The sequence below is a fragment of the Salvelinus namaycush genome, chromosome 19 (genome assembly GCF_016432855.1).
Source record: "Salvelinus namaycush isolate Seneca chromosome 19, SaNama_1.0, whole genome shotgun sequence".
Lineage (NCBI taxonomy): Eukaryota > Metazoa > Chordata > Actinopteri > Salmoniformes > Salmonidae > Salvelinus > Salvelinus namaycush.
In genome coordinates, this window is record NC_052325.1 from 47704231 (window position 1) to 47723149 (window position 18919).

At 42.9% G+C, this 18919-nt stretch overlaps 1 protein-coding gene across 1 annotated transcript in view; it reads right to left on the reverse strand.

Annotated features, from left to right (window-relative positions):
- The window catches only part of tmtc4 (transmembrane O-mannosyltransferase targeting cadherins 4), a 36001-nt gene extending 23066 nt beyond the window's left edge, over nucleotides 1–12935 (reverse strand). The window contains exons 1-6 of the mRNA XM_039015085.1: nucleotides 12469–12935; nucleotides 12046–12249; nucleotides 10034–10149; nucleotides 3160–3376; nucleotides 872–959; nucleotides 185–285 (exon numbers count right to left, since the gene is read on the reverse strand). Coding sequence (XP_038871013.1) covers nucleotides 185–285; nucleotides 872–959; nucleotides 3160–3376; nucleotides 10034–10149; nucleotides 12046–12207 — 684 coding nt within the window. The 5' untranslated portion in view covers nucleotides 12208–12249; nucleotides 12469–12935. The remainder of the gene's footprint in view (nucleotides 1–184; nucleotides 286–871; nucleotides 960–3159; nucleotides 3377–10033; nucleotides 10150–12045; nucleotides 12250–12468) is intronic.
- Between the last annotated feature and the right edge of the window lie 5984 nt (nucleotides 12936–18919).

Consider the following 18919-nt stretch of genomic DNA (forward strand, 5'->3'; position numbering starts at 1 on the left):
CACAAGCTTAGTCATAAACACAATGTACTGTATATGACCATCAAGAGAGTGGCGTTAGCTATGCCAAGGTTGTGAGTATAATTCTCGCAGGGATCACATACTAAATATCTACGCACTTTGGATAAAAGCGGCTACTAGGTCGCATTTATTTAACAGTAAGGTGAGGATGTTTTGACGCCCCTACCAGGACTGTGATGCCTTGTTCTTTGCAGAGCATGGCCGCAGCGCACAGCAAGAGGCTCACGGCAATCCAATGGATGGAAAAATTCTCCTCGCTCTCCCTACCTGCAGAAGACATCCATAGATAAGTGAGACGTAGTTCATAAATTAAATATTCAAATGATAAAATGGTTTCTGAATTAAATATTCAAACAATAAAATGCCAAGACTGTGCAAAGCCGTCATCAAGGCAAAGGGTGGCTACTTTGAAGAATCTCAAAAATGTAAAATTTTGTTTAACACGTTTTTTGGTTACTACATGATTCCATATGTGTTATTTCATAGTTTTGATGTCTTCACTATTATTCTACAATGTAGAAAACAGTAAAAATAAAGAAAAACCCTTGAATGAGTAGGTGTGTCCAAAATGTTTTGTCTGTCTGTCTGTCTGTCTGTCTGTCTGTCTGTCTGTCTGTCTGTCTGTCTGTCTGTCTGTCTGTCTGTCTGTCTGTCTGTCTGTCTGTCTGTCTGTCTGTCTGTGGTGTGTGTGTGTGTGTGTAATATATACCTCCAAGACATATCAACTATGTTAACTTAGGAAATCTGAAAACATGAATGAGACTTGTGCCTATAGATGTGATGCATGTTCTTACTCTCTCTGTATACATTCAAGCAACCATGACACACCATCCTTAATGCATACAAAACCTACCTCCTCTGAAGGCTTTGCAGTAGGTCAGAAAGGAGAGCTGGAAGAACAGTGCACACAGTAGGTCTGCCCGGCCTACAATCCCTGCCACCTGAAAGAGAGAAAGACGGGTTTAATAACTTCTTATGGCTTGGGGGCAGTATTTCGACATCTGGATGAGACGCGTGCCAAAAGTAAACAGCCTGTTACTCAGGCCCAGAAGCTAGGATATGCAAATAATTGGTAGATTTGGATAGAAAAAACTAAAGTTTCCAAAACGGTTAAAATAATGTCTGTGAGTATAACAGAACTGATATGGCAGGCAAAAACCTGGGATTTGTTTTTTGATGTGGGTATTTTCAAATGAATGCCTATAGAGTATCTAATGGGTTATGATCCAGATTGCAGTTCCTATGGCTTCCACTAGATGTCAACAGTCTTTAGACATTGTTCAAGGCTTGTTTTCTGAAAAATGAAGAAGAATGAGACCTTTGTCAGTGGACTGTAGAATCATGCAGTGCTGGTTTGCGCGCCCTTCGTTGTTTTTCCTTTCTATTGAATACGCTATTGTCCGGTTGAAATATTATCGATTATTTAGACAATTACCAACCTGAGGATTAATTATAAACATCGTTTGACATGTTTCGACGAACTTTACCGGTACTATTAGGATGTATTCGTCTGCATGTTTTGACCGCCTTTGGGCCAGTGGATTACTGAACAAAACTGAGTTTTTGGGATATAAAGAAGGACTTTATCGAACAAAACAAACATTTATTGTGTAGCTGGGACTCTTGTGACTGCAACCATATGAAGATCTTCAAAGGTAAGAGACGAATTTTATCGCTATTTCTGACGTTTGTATGCTTTCGTAAGGGGGGCGCTGTCCTCAGATAATCGCATGGTATGCTTTCGCCGTAAAGACTTTTTGAAATCTGACCAAGCGGCTGGAGTAACAAGAAGTTCATCTTTAAGCCGATGTATAACACTTGTATTTGTATGAATGTTTATTATGACTATTTCTGTCATTTGAATTTGGCGCTCTGCAATTTCACCGGATGTTGTCGAGGTGGGTCGCTAACGGAACGCCTGCGCCAGAAAGGTTAACTGCTGTATGAGAGACAGAATTCCGTCATCTGACATGTCTGGTTGAAAATCAACATCTATTAGTCATGAATGTATATTTTAACAACCTGCACATGATCAAATGTAATAACGCAAATACACTCTTTTTCTGTATCTGCTCCTGTACTGTATATAACAGCCTTACTGAAAGCAGCCAATTAACATCCAGCGCAGGAGTCTCTCATTACTGGCCTGTGTGTGCAGTGCATGTGTGTGTGTCCCTCTCTGTCAGTGTGTGTGTATCTCTCTCCCTCTTTCTGTCGGTGTGTGTGTGTGAGAGAGTATATTACATATAGTGTGCGTGTGTGTATGATTTATACTGTGTCTGTATAGTGTGTACTGCATACGTCCTGGAATCCTGGGGGCTATCTCCTTTGATAAGTGCAGCAGGCCTTGGGTCTGTGGTCTGCCTGCTCCCACCCCCAGGTCTCCCTCAGCCCGTTGCCCTCCCTGATTAAAGCCAGCCGAGAGCAGGGGGGGGGGGGGGTGCAGCCCTCCAGCCGGGCACCGCAGCCCTCACACACCACCACCGGGTATGAATAAGCTTTTAATAGTCTGGGCCTCGCTCAAAACGCACACCTTTTCGATGCACACTCCGATTGAGATGGACCTTTGTTCCTGGCATGGCTTTAATGCATGTTTAATACAACAAACACCCGCGGATGTTGGAACACATGTAGTGATGGGAGGCTGTTATTATTTTGGAAAGTAAGTGAAGAGATATTGTTTGCCAGAGGGGGAATCATAGAATTGGACAAAGTCTATCAGTTCAAAATTTTACATATCAAATGGTACACCAGATATGGCCGCCATTACACGATTATCCACCACGGAATATTGCATTGATTAAGGACGTCCCTTCTAGTCCATTCTGATTCTATTGAGCTAACAACCCAGTGTCATCATAGCCCCAGTGCCGGAGTTTGGTTTTGGTAACAGCACTGCCGACTCTGGACTATGTATTGCCCCTTGTGATGGGTCCGGGTTCAATCCCCAAGACTCCCACTTTTCATATTTGCACGTACAGTATCCATCTCATAGGTCTCCTCCTCTCATCTCAGTCAATCTCAATAAAACAAACAAATATTATGTGATAGCCACGCAACAATGGTTGCTTCATAGTACCCGTCTGTGTGTTTTCACTATTTCTTACATCCCTCCATCCCATACAATGTTTGTCTACTTACGCTTTCGGTGTGAACGGGGTGCGCTGCAAAGAGAAGACCAGCCAGGAGAGAAGCTTTGGGTGCGTGGTTGAGCCTGTTCCCATTCCCATCGTATGCCAAGCCACCGATCAGTACGGAGAACATGTCGATCATCAGCGCTGATATGAGACTGTGCAGGCCGATGTTCAGCACATGGAAGCCTACTGGGTGCAGCCCACCAGCCATGAGGTAGTTGAGCCTGGGTCCATAATAAAAGAGATGGCAGCATGAATTCGACAAACAGATTTGAATAAAATATATCAATAATACACAATGATATCAACAAAGTACAAACATGTACAGTTGAAGTCGGAAGTTTACATGCGCTTAGGTTTGAGTCATTAAAACTCGTTTTTCAACCACTCCGCACATTTCTTGTTAACAAACTATAGTTTTGGCAAGTCGGTTAGGTCATCAACTTTGTGCATGACAAGTAATTTTTCCAAACAATTGTTAACAGACAGATTATTTCACTGTATCACAATTCCAGTGGGTCAGAAGTTAACATACACTAAGTCGACTGCGCCTTTAAACAGCTTGAAAAATTCCAGAAAATTAAAAGCTTCTGATAGGCTAATTGACATCATTTGAGTCAATTGGAGGTGTACATGTGGATGTATTTCAAGGCCTACGTTCAAACTCAGTGCCTCTTTGCTTGACATCATGGGAAAATCAAAAGAAATCAGACAAGACCTCAGAATTCTTTTTTTTGTAGACCTCCACAAGTCTGCTTCATCCTTCAGAGCAAATTCCAAATGCCTGAAGGTACCACGTTCATCTGTACAAACAATAGTGCGCAAGTATAAACACCATGGGACCAAGCAGCCGTCATACCGCTCAGGAAGGAGATGCGCTTTGTCTCATAGAAATGAACGTACTTTGTTGCGAAAAGTGCCAATCACTTGTGCCAACAACAGCAAAGGACCTTGTGAAGATGCTGGAGGAAACCGGTACACAAGTATCTATATCCACAGTAAAACGAGTCCTATATCGACATAACCTGAAAGGACACTCAGCAAGGAAAAAGCCACTGCTCCAAAACTGCCATAAAACAGCCAGACTGCGGTTTGCAACTGCACATGGGGACAAAGATTGTACTTTTTGGAGAAATGTCCTCTGGTCTGACGAAACAAAAATAGAACTGTTGGCCATAATGACCATCGTTATGTTTGGAGGAAAAAGGGGGAGGCTTGCAAGTCGAAGAACACCATCCCAACCGTGAAGCACGGGGGTGACAGCATCATGTTGTGGGGGTGATTTACTGCAGGAGGGACTGGTGCACTTCACAAAATAGATGGCATCATGAGGTAGGAAAATGTTGTGGATATATTGAAGCAACAACTCAAGACATCAGTCAGGAAGTTAAAGCTTGGTCGCAAATGGGTTTTCAATGACAATGACCTCAAGCATACTTCCAAAGTTGTGGCAAAATGGCTTAACTTCTCTAGGATAGGGGGCAGCATTTTCACGTTTCGATGAAAAGCATACCCAAATTCAACTGCCAGCTACTCATCCCCAGAAGATAATATATGCATATAGTAGATTTGGATAGAAAACACTCTGGAGTTTCTAAAACTGTTTGAATCATGTCTGTGAGTATAACAGAACGTATTTAGCAGGCGAAACCCCGAGGACAAACCATTCAGATTTTTAATTTTTTGAGGTCACTCTCTTTTCAATGAGTTTTCATTGGGAATCCAGAATTCTAAGGGACCTTCTTGCAGTTCCTACCGCTTCCACTGGATGTCAACAGTCTTTAGAAATTGGTTGAGGGTTTTTCCTTTGTGTAATGAAGAAGTATCCCTGTTCAGAATGAGGCTCGAGTGAAGTGTACTGTTTGTTAGAGGCGCGTAACCAGAAAGCATGCTACAGTTTGTTTTAATCCTGTATTGAACACAGATCATCCCGTCTTCAATTTTATTGATTATTTACGTTAAAAAATACCTAAAGTTGTATTACAAAAGTAGTTTGAAATGTTTTGGCAAAGTTTACAGGTAACCTTGAGATATTTTGTAGCCAAGTTGGAACCGGTGTTTTTCTGGATCAAATGCGCCAAATAAATTGACATTTTGGATATATATCGACGGAATTAATCAAATTAATTTTTGGATATAAATATGAACTTTACCGAACAAAACATACATGTATTGTGTAACATGAAGTCCTATGAGTGTCATCTGATGAAGATCATCAAAGGTTAGTGATTTAATTTTAACTGTATTTCTGCTTTTTGTTTCTCCTCTCTTTGGCTGGAAAAATGGCTGTGTTTTTCTGTGGCTATGTACTGACCTAACATAATCGCAAGTTGTGCTTTCACCGTAAATCCTTTTTGAAATCAGACACTGAGGCTGGATTAACGAGAAGTTTATCTTTAAAACGGTGTATAATACTTGTATGTTTGAGGAATTTTAATTATGAGATTTCTGTTGTTTTGAATTTGGCGCCCTGCAATTTCACTGGCTGTTGGTTAGGTGGGACGTCCCACATATCCCAGAGAAGTTTTAAGGACAGCAAAGTCAAGGTATTGGAGTGGCCATCACAAAGCCCTGACCTCAATCCTATGGAATATTTGTGGGCAGAACTGAAAAAGCGTGTGCGAGCAAGAAGGCCTACAAACCTGACTCAGTTACACTCAACTTATTGTGGGAAGCTTGTGGAAGGCTACCCGAAACATTTGACCCAAGTTAAACAATTTAAAGGCAATGCTACCAAATACTAATTGAGTGCAAGTAAACTTCTGACCCACTGGGAATGTGATGAAATAAAGAAATAATTCTCGCTACTATTATTCTGACATTTCACATTCTTAAAAAAAAGTGGTGGTCCTAACTGACCGAAGACATGGGAATTTTTACTTGGATTAAATGTCTGGAATTGTGAAAAACTGAGTTTAAATGTACTATCAAAATGGCTTAGCTTGAGATATAATGGGACACTGTGTACTTACTTGATAATACAAATACAGTACCAGTCAAAACTTTGGACACATACTTACTTAAGGTTTTTTCTTTATTTGTACTATTTTCTACATTGTAGAATTATAGTGAAGACATCAAAACTATAAAATAACACATATGGAATCATATGACTGGGAAAGCTGCCGTTACCGTCAATACTACTCACCAACGTGCAATCATTGGACAATAAATTAGACGAGGTATGATCACGAATATCCTACCAACAGGACATCAAAAACTATAATATCCTATGTTTCACGGAATAGTGGCTGAATGACGACATGGATATTCAGCTAGCGGGATATACGCTGCACCGGCAAGATAGAACAGCACACTCCGGTAAGAGGAGGGGGGGGGTCTGTGCATATTTGTAAACAACAGCTGGTGCACGAAATCTAAGAAAGTCTCTACATTTTGCTCGCCTGAAGTAGAGTATATTGTGATAAATTGCAGGCCACTCTACTTGCCTAGAGAGTTATCAGCTATACTTTTCGTGGCTGTTTATTTACCACCACAGACAGATGCTGGCACTAAGACCGCACTCAGTCAGCTGTATAAGGAAATAAGCAAACAGGAAACCACTCACCCAGAGGCGGCGCTCCTAGTGGCCGGAGAAAGTGGCCGGGGAAACATAAATCAGTTCCACCAAATTTCTATCAACATGTTAAACGTGCAACCAGAGGGAAAATAATTCTAGATCACCTGTACTCCACACAAAGAGAAGCGTACAAAGCTCTCCCTCGCCCTCCATTTGGTAAATCCGATCACAACTCCTGATTCCTGCTTACAAGTAAAAAATTAAAGCAGGAAGCACCAGTGACACGGTCTATAAAAAAGTGATCAGATAAAGCAGATGCTAAACTACAGGACTGTTTTGCTAACACACACTGGAAAATGATCCGGGATTCTTCCGATGGCATTGAGGAGTACACCACATCAGTCACTGGCTTTATCAATAAGTGCATCGAGGACGTTGTCCCCACAGTGACTGTACGTACATACCCCAACCAGAATCCATGGATTACAGGCAACATTCGCACTTAGCAAAAGGGTAGAGCTGCCGCTTTCAAGGTGCGGGACTCTAACACGGAAGCTTACAAGAAATCCTGCTATGCTCTGCGACGAACCATCAAACAGGCAAAGCGTCAATACAGGGCTAAGATTGAATCATATTACACCGGCTCCGACGCTCGTCTTATGTGGCAGGCCTTGCAAACTATTACAGACTACAAAGGGAAGAACAGCTGCGAGCTGCCCAGTGACACGAGCCTACCAGACGAGCTAAATCACTTCTATGCTCGCTTCGAGGCAAGCAACACTGAGGCATGCATGAGAGCATCAGCTGTTCCGGACGACTGTGTGATCACGCTCTCCGTAGCCGACGTTAGTAAGACCTTTAAACAGGTCAACATACACAAGGCTGCGGGGCCAGACGGATAACCAGGACGTGTGCTCCGGGCATGTGCTGACCAACTGGCAGGTGTCGACACTGACATTTTCAATGAACCTGATTGAGTCTGTAATGCCAACATGTTTCAAGCAGACCACCATAGTCCCTGTGCCCAAGAACACAAAGGCAACCTGCCTAAATGACTACAGACCCGTAGCACTCACGTCCATAGCCATGAAGTGCTTTGAAAGGTTGGTAATGGCTCACATCAACACCATTATCCCAGAAACCCTAGACCCACTCCAATTTGCATACCGCCCTAACAGATCCACAGATGATGCAATCTCAATTGTACTCCACACTGCCCTTTCACACCTGGACAAAGGAACACTTATGTGAGAATGCTATTCATTGACTACAGCTCAGCATTCAACACGATAGTACCCTCAAAGCTCATCACTAAGCTAAGGATCCTGGGACTAAACACCTCCCTCTGCAACTGGTTCCTGGACTTCCTGACGGGCCGCCCCAGGTGGTGAGGGTAGGTAGCAACACATCTGCCATGCTGATCCTCAACACTGGAACTCCACAGCGGTGCATGCTCAGTCCCCTCCTGTACTCCCTGTTCACCCACGACTGCATGGCCAGGCACGACTCCAACACCATCATTAAGTTTGCAGACGACACAACAGTGGTAGGCCTGATCACAGACAACGACGAGACAGCCTATAGGGAGGAGGTCAGAGACCTGGCCGTGTGGTGCCAGCATAACAACCTATCCCTCAACGTAGCCAAGACAAAGGAGATGATTGTGGACTACAGGAAAAGGAGGACCGAGCACGCCCCCATTCTCATTGACGGGGCTGTAATGGAGCAGGTGGAAAGCTTCAAGTTCCTTGGTGTCCACATCAACAACAAACTAGAATGGTCCAAACACACCAAGACAGTCGTGAAGAGGGCACGACAAAGCCTATTCCCCCTCAGGAAACTAAAAAGATTTGGCATGGGTCCTGAGATCCTCAAAAGGTTCTACAGCTGCAACATCGAGAGCATCCTGACTGGTTGCATCATTGCCTGATACGGCAATTGCTCGGCCTCTGACCGCAAGGCACACCAGAGGGTAGTGCGTACGGCCCAGTACATCACTGGGGCTAAGCTGCCTGCCATCCAGGACCTCTACACCAGAGGTCCTGCTACTCTCTGTTTATCATATATGAATAGTCACTTTAACTATACATTCATGTACATACTACCTCAATTGGGCCGACCAACCAGTGCTCCCGCACATTGGCTAACCGGGCTATCTGCATTGCGTCCCGCCCCCCACCACCCCCTCTTTTACACTACTGCTACTCTCTGTTCATCATATATGCATAGTCCCTTTAACCATATATACATGTACATACTACCTCAATCAGCCTGACCAACCGGTGTCTGTATGTACCCTCGCTACTTTTATAGCCTCGCTACTTACTGTATATAGCCTGTCTTTTTACTGTTGTTTTATTTCTTTACTTACCCATTGTTCACCTAACACCTTTTTTTGCACTATTGGTTAGAGCCTGTAAGCATTTCACTGTAAGGTCTACACCTGTTGAATTCGGCGCACGTGACAAATAAACTTTGATTTGATTTCTGCATGGTGATCTTAGGCTTGTGTGAGGCTGCTCATCCATGGGAATCCATTTCATGAAGCTCTCAACGAACAGTTATTGTGCTGACGTTGCTTCCGGAGGCAGTTTGGAACTCGGTAGTGACTGTTGCAACCCTGGACAGACGATTTCTAAGCGCAGCGCTCTTTAGCACTCGGCAGTCCCATTATGTGAGCTTGTGTGGCCTACCACTTTGCGGCTCAGCCGTTGTTGCTCCTAGATGTTTCCACTTCACAATAACAGTTTACAGTTAACCGGGACAGCTCTAGCAGGGCAAAAATGTGATAAACTGCTTTGTTAGCAAGGTGGCATCCTATGACAGTGCCACGTTGAAAGTCACTAAGCTATTCAGTAAGGCCATTCTACTGCCAATGTTTGTCTATGGAAATTGCATGGCTGTGTGCTCGATTTTATACACCCGTCATTAAGGGGTGTGGCTGAAATAGCCGAATCCACTGATTTGAAGGGGTGTCCACATACTTTTGTATATATAGTGTATGTCAGGGGAAAATAAAATGCAATTTTGAGATCCTGAAACCAGTCAAAGTAATATACTGTACATATTCATCGCCTATTAATTGCAATTCTACAGAGAAGAATAGCACTTGGGACCCACCTCTGACATCCTCAGAGAACCAAATTGTGTTTTCAACAATTATCCATCAATACATTCCAAGGTCATCTTGGCATTGTGTTCTTCACAAAAGTTGTTTGGATGAATTGAGGCAGCTATGATCCAACTTTTAGATCTGTCTGTCTTTCTGTACATTGACAGAGCTACCTTGCGGACAGTCTTGTGAGTGCCCACATGAGTTCATGGCATGCATGTGTGTATGTCATATGCATGTGTATCCTACCTAAAAGTGAGGACAGTGAGCGGCCTGTAGGACTTGTGGCTGTTGTTGCTGCTCAGTTTACTTCCCCAGAAGTCATTTCTCCAGATGTTGTTGAGAGGTGTGGATGGGATCAGGTCCTGCGAGAGACACATCAGAAAAGAGATGTGACAAAAAACAACTTTAGATGCCTAAGGATATATATTTTATTTTTTACACATACATTGAAGTGCATGTACAACTTGGAATATGACATACAGTTGATGTCGAAAGTTTACATCGTCAAATACATTTAAACTCAGTATTCACAATTCCTGACATGTAATCCTAGTAAACATTCCCTGTCTCAGGTCAGTTAGGATCACCACTTTATATTAAGAATGTGAAATGTCAGAATAATAGTAGAGAGAATGATTTCAGCTTTAATTTCTTTCATCACATTCCCAGTGGGTCAGAAGTTTACATTCACTCAATTAGTGTTTGGTAGCACTGCCTTTAAATTGTTTAACTTGGATCAAACGTTTCGGGTAGCCTTCTACAAGCTTGCCACAATAAGTTGGGTGAATTTTGGCCCATTCCTCCTGACAGAGCTGGTGTAACTGAGTCAGGTTTGTAGGCATCCTTGCTCGCACACACTTTTTCAGTTCTGCCCACACATTTTCTATAGGATTGAGGTCAGGGCTTTGATGGCCACTCCAATACCTTGACGTTGTTGTCCTTAAGCCATTTTGCCACAACTTTGGAAGTATGCTTGGGGTCATTGTCCATTTGGAAGATCCATTTGCAACCAAGCTTTAACTTCCTGACTGATGTCTTGAGATGTTGCTTCAATATATCCACATAATTTTCCTACCTTGATGCCATCTATTTTGTGAAGTGCACCAGTCCCTCCTGTAGCAAAGCACCCCCACAACATGATGCTGCAACCCCCGTGCTTCACGGTTGGGATGGTGTTCTTCGGCTTGCAAGCATCCCCCTTTTTCCTCCAAACATAATGATGGTCATTATGGCCAAACAGTTCAATTTTTGCTTCATCAGACCAGAGGACATTTCTCCAAAAAGTACAATCTTTGTCCCCATGTGCAGTTGCAAACCGGTCTGGCTTTTTTATGGCGGTTTTGGAGCAGTAGCTTCTTCTTTGCTGAGCGGCCTTTCAGGTTATGTCAATATAGAACTCGTTTTACTGTGGATATAGATACTTTGTACTTGTTTCCTCCAGCATCTTCACAAGGTCCTTTGCTGTTGTTCTGGGATTGATTTGTACTTTTTGCACCAAAGCACGTTCATCTCTAGGAAACAGAACACATCTCCTTTCTGAGCGGTATGACGGCTGCTTGGTCCCATGGTGTTTATACTTGTGTACCATTGTTTGTACAGATGAACGTGGTACCTTCAGGCATTTGGACATTGCTCCCAAGGATGAACCAGATTTGTGGAGGTCTACAATTGTTTTTCTGAGGTCTTGTCTGATTTCCTTTGATTTTCCCATGTCAAGCAAAGAGGCAGTGAGTTTGAAGGTAGGTCTTGAAATACATCCACATCTCCAATTGACTCAAATGATGTCAATTAGCCTATCAAAAGCTTCTAAAGCCATGACATCATTTTCTGGAATTTTCCAAGCTGTTTAAAGGCACAGTCAACTTAGTGTATGTCAACTTCTGACCCACTGGAATTGTGACACAGTGAGCTAAGTGAAATAATCTGTCTGTCAACAATTGTTGGAAAAATTACTTGTCATGTACAAAGTAGATGTCCTAACCGACTTGCCAAAACTATAGTTTGTTAACAAGAAATTTGTGGAGTGGTTGAAAAACGAGTTTTAATGATTCCAACCTAGGTGTATGTAACTTCCGACTTCAACTGTAAGTATACTCTGTACTGTATGCAGTATGTACTGTGGCTGTGAGGTTATTTTAAACTACTGTTGAAATTATGCACACAATACAGACTTTGAATAGATCACGCTTTTATAGACACTGCATCCTTGAAGATGTACCTCGGAAGATGTAGTGAGTATGTGATAAGTAGATTATTACCTTGTTATTGACAATGGCTTCGGAATCATCAAACACAAAGTCTCCATCATAGCTATTGATGAAGCAGAGCAGTGCCACTAGTGCCACAGCGATCTTGGCATGGAATGGGGAAAGCTTTGGTAAAGGTATCTGTTGGTCCCAATTAATTTCAGTCTGTGCCATGGTGCATAGGGTCTTTGGTCATGCTGCATCATCACCTATTCCCTACAGGAAATGGGCATGGGATGGTGTGATAAGACTTTAGTGTTGGTGGCAGAATAACAATAGCCTACTCCTTACAGTATTTTGGGGGGCTTTACCTTGTAGAAAATATTGGCTAACTATTGTTATTTGTACAATATTACGATTATATAAATATCCTCACATATCAGTCTGTTCGCAAGCTACAGGAATTGTAGGGACACGCACGTAGAGCATGCATACCTCATTATATTGGAAGGCGTTTTGGAGGACGCGCACGTAAGCATAAGTTCCATTGCAGCGGTTTGATAGTTAGCTACAGCTGGCTGGCTAATCTCACTAAAGTAATTTCGTTACAAGCATCATCAGAGCAACTGCTAATAAAGCCAATTCATATAGCCTTTTCATATAGCCTTTAGGCTAACTAAAATGATTGCAAAGGTTGCCAAGTGAAATTTTTGGCAAGTAAATACTGCTCGCTAACTATTAGCCAGCTAACGTTAGCTGATGCTGTTAGCCGGCTAGCGGCAACAAATGTAACTCCTACGTCTGCATATGCACCGAAAGAAAACACTCAAATGCGGCGAGAAATGCAGGTTGACCGCTAACAATTTGTCAACATTGTCTGTCTGTCTCTCTAGTAAATAAACAACTCGCGACTGTATGCAGGTACTTCCTCGTTGGCTGGCGCGTGGAATTAGTTTGTATGATGACGTGGGAAAGTGGATGTCACGTGACAACACAAGGCCACGGGATGTAGAAGTGGAGATATCTAGTTCTATTTAGATGCAACTAACAGCTTAGATACATATATGAATAGATGTTTTACCAATAATGTATGTATTGCAATATCTTTCTTTTTAAGTTTTTGAACAATTGATGGTTCTTACTTAGTCTATTAGCACCTGCAATTAATCTATAAAATATAGAATATGGATGTAAATAAGAATGCAGAATATTTGACATTCTGAACTTTGTTATGACATAACAGTCAGTTACCCTTTTGCAGAAAACATTGGCCTACAATGTGGAAGAAACTACCTGCCCTCCAGGACACCCGATGTCAAAGATGCTGGAGGAAAATAGGTACCACCACCCGAGCCACTGCCTGTTCACCCCGCTATCATCCAGAAGGCGAGGTCAGTACAGGTGCATCAAAGCTGGGACCGAGAGACTGAAAACTGCTTCTATCTCTAGGCCATCAGACTGTTAACACCAGTATCAACAGCGAAGATGCGACTCCGGGATGCTGGCCTTCCAGGCAGAGTTCCTCTGTCCATTGTCTGTTCTTTTGCCCATCTTAATATTTTATTTTTATTGGCCAGTCTGAGATATGACTTTTTCTTTGCAACTCTGCCTAGAAGGCCAGCATCCCAGAGTCGCCTCTTCGCTGTTGATGTTGAGACTGGTGTTTTGCAGGTACTATTTAAAGAAGCTGCCAGTTGAGGACTTGTGAGGCATCTGTTTCTCAAACTAGACACGCTAATGTACTTGTGCTCTTGCTCAGTTGTGCACCGGGGCCTCCCACTCCTCTTTCTATTCTGGTTAGAGACAATTTGCACTGTTCTGTGAAGGGAATAGTACACAGCGTTGTATGAGATTTTCAGTTTCTTGGCAATTTCTCACATGGAATAGCCTTAATTTCTTAGAATAGACTGACGAGTTTCAAAAGGAAGTTATTTGTTTCTGGCCATTTTGAGCCTGTAATCGAACCCACAAATGCTGATGCTCCAGGTACTCAACTAGTCTAAAGAAGGCCAGTTTTATTGCTTCTTTAATCAGCCCAACAGTTTTCAGCTGTGCTAACATAATTGCAAAAAGGTTTACTAATGATCAATTAGCCTTTTAAAATGATAAACTTGGATTAGCTAACACAACGTGCCATTGGAACAACTGAGTGATGGTTGCTGATAATGGGCCTCTGTACGCCTATGTAGATATTCTATTAAAAATCAGCCGTTTCCAACTACAATTCTAATTTACAACGTTAACAATGTCTACACTGTATTTCTGATCAATTTCATGTTATTTTAATGGACAAAAAATGTGATTTTCTTTCAAAAACAAGGACATTTCTAAGTGACCCCAAACTTTTGAAAGGTAGTGTACTGTATTTTATTATATTCTAATGTATCTCAGTCTATGCCGCTCTGAAATTGTTCGTCCATATATTTATATATTCTTAATTCCATTCCTTTACTTAGATTTGTGTGTATTGCGTATATGTTGTGAAATTGTTACTTTTTACTTGATAGATATTACTGCACTGTCGGAGCTAGAAACACAAGCATTTCGCTACACCTGCAATAACATCTGCTGAACATGTGTATGTGACCAATAAAGTTTGATTTGATTTGAAAGACAGCTGGCCCCATGCAATGGAAGAATGACAGTAGACCTACAAGTACCAGATATCAGCCAACAAGATCGATAGATGTGTCAGTATTTATTTCATTGTGCTGACTAATGCTTTGCAAGGAGAAATATACTTTAAGTTAGCAAAGACCAATAAGAGGGTCATGCCCTGGCCTTAAATTTAGGTGAAAAGTCAAAAGTCAGTAAAAAAAAATTATAAAATACTGTTGTAAAGTAGGGCATTACCATTAATATTTAACAATGGTGATGGTATTGTATATTATATATGTGTAAGCATGAGAAAGACACTTCTTTTGATAACATAAAAGACTGTTACTGATAAACTGCATCTATATGAACAGAGGAGAAACTTCCCCCCCATTCCTGACATTGTAGTTTTGAGATATCAGTGTAGGAAAGGTCTGATTAATAGACATATGTACATGCTATGATGTAAACACAAACTGCCCAGCATTCTGACAACTCACTTTGCAACAGAAATGCCATTCAGAGCCCTTCCTCTGTCCACACACACACAACACCTTTTCCTCCTCAGGCGACTGAAAATATTTGGCATCGGTCCCCAGATCCTCAAAAAGTTCTACAGCAGCACCATCGAGGGCATCCTGACCAGTTGCATCACCGCCTGGTATGTCAACTGCTCGGCATCTAACCGTAAGGCGCTATAGAGGGTAGTGTGTACGGCCCAGTGCATCACTGGGGCCAAGCTTCCTGACATTCAGGACCTATATACTAGGCGATGTCAGAGGAAGGCCCAAAAAATTGTCAAGGACTCCAGTCACCCAAGTCATAGACTGTTCTCTCTGCTACCGCACGACAAGCGGTACCGGAGCGCCAAGTCTAGGACCAAAAGGCCCCTTAACAGCTTCTACCCCTAAGACTGCTGAACAGCTTCTACCCATAAGACAACTACACTGCTGCTAGTTGCTTTTTATTATCTATGCATAATCACTTTACAAATTAACTCGACTAACCTGTACACCCGCACATTGACTCGGTACCGGTGTCCCCTGCATATAGCCTCGTTATTGTTATGTAATTTTCTTGTTACTTTTTGATTGGATTAGATTTTTAAAAACTTTTGTTTATTTAGTCAATATTTTCTTAACTCAATTTCTTGAACTGCATTGCTGGTTAAGGGCTTGTAAGCGTTTCACGGTAAGGTCTACACCTGTTCGGCGCATGTGACAAATACATTTTGATTTGATTAGACATACTGCATTCAACAGGAAGTTCAAATAAGTGACATTGTGATTGGAAGGTAGCAGCCCCCCTCATCAATCACTGATGTCCAAACAAACAAACCCTGTCACTGTCTGACTATGAGACCAAACCCCACACTGACACACCCATCACTGTCTTTCTCTTCTCGTTATCTATTCATCTTGTAAAATATGTGAATGTTAGTTTTTAATGGATGTTTTTGATTGATTGTTTTGATATCCATCAAAGCTTCTCTTTCCTGAATACCCCAAAAGCTGAGAGGTATGACACAGGACGACTACCGGAACACTTTAGCGGTGTAGCTCGGTTACCATGGCCACTGCAACACCACCTGGGTGAGTCAGTGGGTGAATCATATACAGGAAGTGGAGGAAGAGAAGTGGTTTTTAATTTCCCCGAAAAAGAGCAGAAGGAGGAGGAGGCGAGAAGGTCTGTGTAGACCTTCTTTTTTGTATATGTGTAGTAAAGGTCGGATTACTAGACCTTTGTACATGCTATTGCAGACTAGACATACTATGTTGTAATCATGCCATTGGTTGTCAAACCCTTTCTCCATGTAGCAACTGCTGACACATCACAAACTGCCCAGCACTCTGACTCTCACTTTGCAACACAAATGCCATTCAGGGCCTCTGCCTCTGTCCATATAGCGACTGCAACGCGACTGATGGGTGAATCATAAACAGGAAGTGAAGGAAGAGAGGTGTTTTTACATTTCTCGAAAAAGAGCAGGAGAGGAGAGCAGAAGGAGTTCTGCAGGAGTGTGCTTTGGTTTCTCCTCTGTCTCCTGTAGGTCCACAAGCTAGGTAAGCACTCTCTTTACTGACCAATCAGAACGTTCTCCATGGCTAAATATGTGGTTATTTACAGGTTTTTTATGTATTGCGTTGTCTTCAAATTTATGTGAATGTTAGTGTACCGAAGACGCAGGGAGTCAGGAAGCAGGTGCAGTCGGTGAGTTTAATAAGAACGAACAGCGTGAATAAACAAACAAGCGTAGCGTCTGAACATGAACACAGAAACAATACTGCCTGATGGGTGATAACAACGGAGTGCTAGATAAAGGGGGAGTAATCAGGGAAGTGATGAAGTCCAGGTGTGCCTAATGATGAGGGGCAGGTGTATGTAATGATGGGTTGCCAGGACCAGTGGTTAGTAGACTGGCAACTTCTTGCTCCGGAGAGGGGAGCGGGAGTAGACGTGACAGTTAGTGTCAATTCACTATTGATAAGACCTAAAAAGACAGTAAATAATTCTAAATAAACTAAACAACAACTTGTTTTAAATATGCTATATCTAAATATAGTTACAGAGTTATTTGTAATAATTTCCCAAATCCATTAATTTCTCCCCGTGTGCAAATAATATTAGGCCTTAGACAACGTAGACTACCCACTGGACACAGACGTCAATTCAATGTCTATTCCACATTGGTTCAATGTAATTTCATTGAAATTACATGGAAACAACGTTGATTCAACTAGCATTTACCCAGTGGGTATGGATGGTTTTACACACATCCAAACTTTCACAGGAGCTGTAAAAAGGTCCAAAATAACGAGAAAGGGGGAATATCCACTGACTGTTACTTCTACCAAATATATATAGCTGTAGCCTACCATCGCTGTTAATATTGCCAGTAGCGACTTCGCCACGTGAAAGGTAAACAAACAAACAAACAGGCAAATGTAGCCTACAAGCGGATTCAGCGCCATGGACAAGGATTGGAATTCCCATGATTTGACAGTTAGGACCAACAGATGAAAGTGGTAGATGCATTGTTTTACAAAAAAGATAAAGAAAAAACAATAAGCAGTCTTTGAAATAACTTAATGTTCCTAAACAGGCTTACAACAGTCACTGAAACATTTCATGCAACGGGCATTGCACATAATGTTGTCCCCACTTGCTTAAAGATGTCCACCTGTCACGACTTCACCCGAAGTCGGTCCCTCTCCTTGTTCGGGTGGTGTTCGGCGGTCAACGTCACCGGCCTTCTAGCCATCGCCGATCCACTTTTCATTTTCCATTTGTTTTGTCTTTGCATTACACACCTGGTTTCAATCCCCCAATTACTTGTTCATTATTTAACCCTCTGTTCCCCCATGTTTGTTTGTGAGTAATTGTTTGTCTTGTATCTGTGGGCTCGGTATATTGTGTTTTATTTGTGATTTCTGGAGTAAATACGTTGATTACTCATATCTGCTGTCCTGCGCCTGACTCTCTACATCAGCTACACACAGGCCGATTACAGAATTACTCACCTGTCAAATGGAGTCAGCAGGAGCAGACGCCCTCCCTGTGGCGGTAGAGGAGCGCGTCCAGCAGCACACGACCATGTTGCAACGTCTGGGCACCACCATGGATCGCGTGCTGCAGACGATGGATTGTTGGGAGAGAGGAGGAGGTCGTCCAGCGCCTCCACCAGCCCCACTACAGCAGGCCCCACTGTCCACCCCTCCTTCACCCGGTCCCAGCAGGATTCGACTCGCGCTCCCGAGGGAGTATGATGGGACGGCTGCCGGATCGGGGTATGTCAGTTCCATCCCCCAGTACCACCGCTCCGACGCCCATGGAGCTGGGAGGTGCTGCGCTTAGGGCGACCGGAGGAGGGGCCATTCCCTGCACCATCTGTGGCCGCAGAGGGCACACTACTGGTCGGTGCTGGGGGGTTCCTCAGGGAGTCGAGGCAGCAGGCAGGGCACTATCGTGTCACCCCAGGTGAGTCGGCACCAGGCTCACCCAGAGCCCCCTGTTGCTCACATGTATGTGTTTATTTCATTTCCTGAGTCTTCCCCGCATGCCTAGCATAAGGCGCTCGTCGATTCAGGCGCAGCTGGGAAATTTATTGAGCGTTCATTTGCCCAAAGTTTAGGGATCCCCCTTGTTCCTGTGGATATGCCCTTCCCTGTGCACGCCCTAGATAGTCGACCATTAGGGTCAGGGCTGATTAGGGAGGCCACCGCTCCACTTGACATGGTTACGCAGGAGGGTCACAAGGAGATAATCAGTCTCTTCCTTATTGATTCTCCTGTGTTTCCCATGGTGCTGGGCCTACCCTGGTTGGCCTGTCATGACCCCACTATTTTGTGGC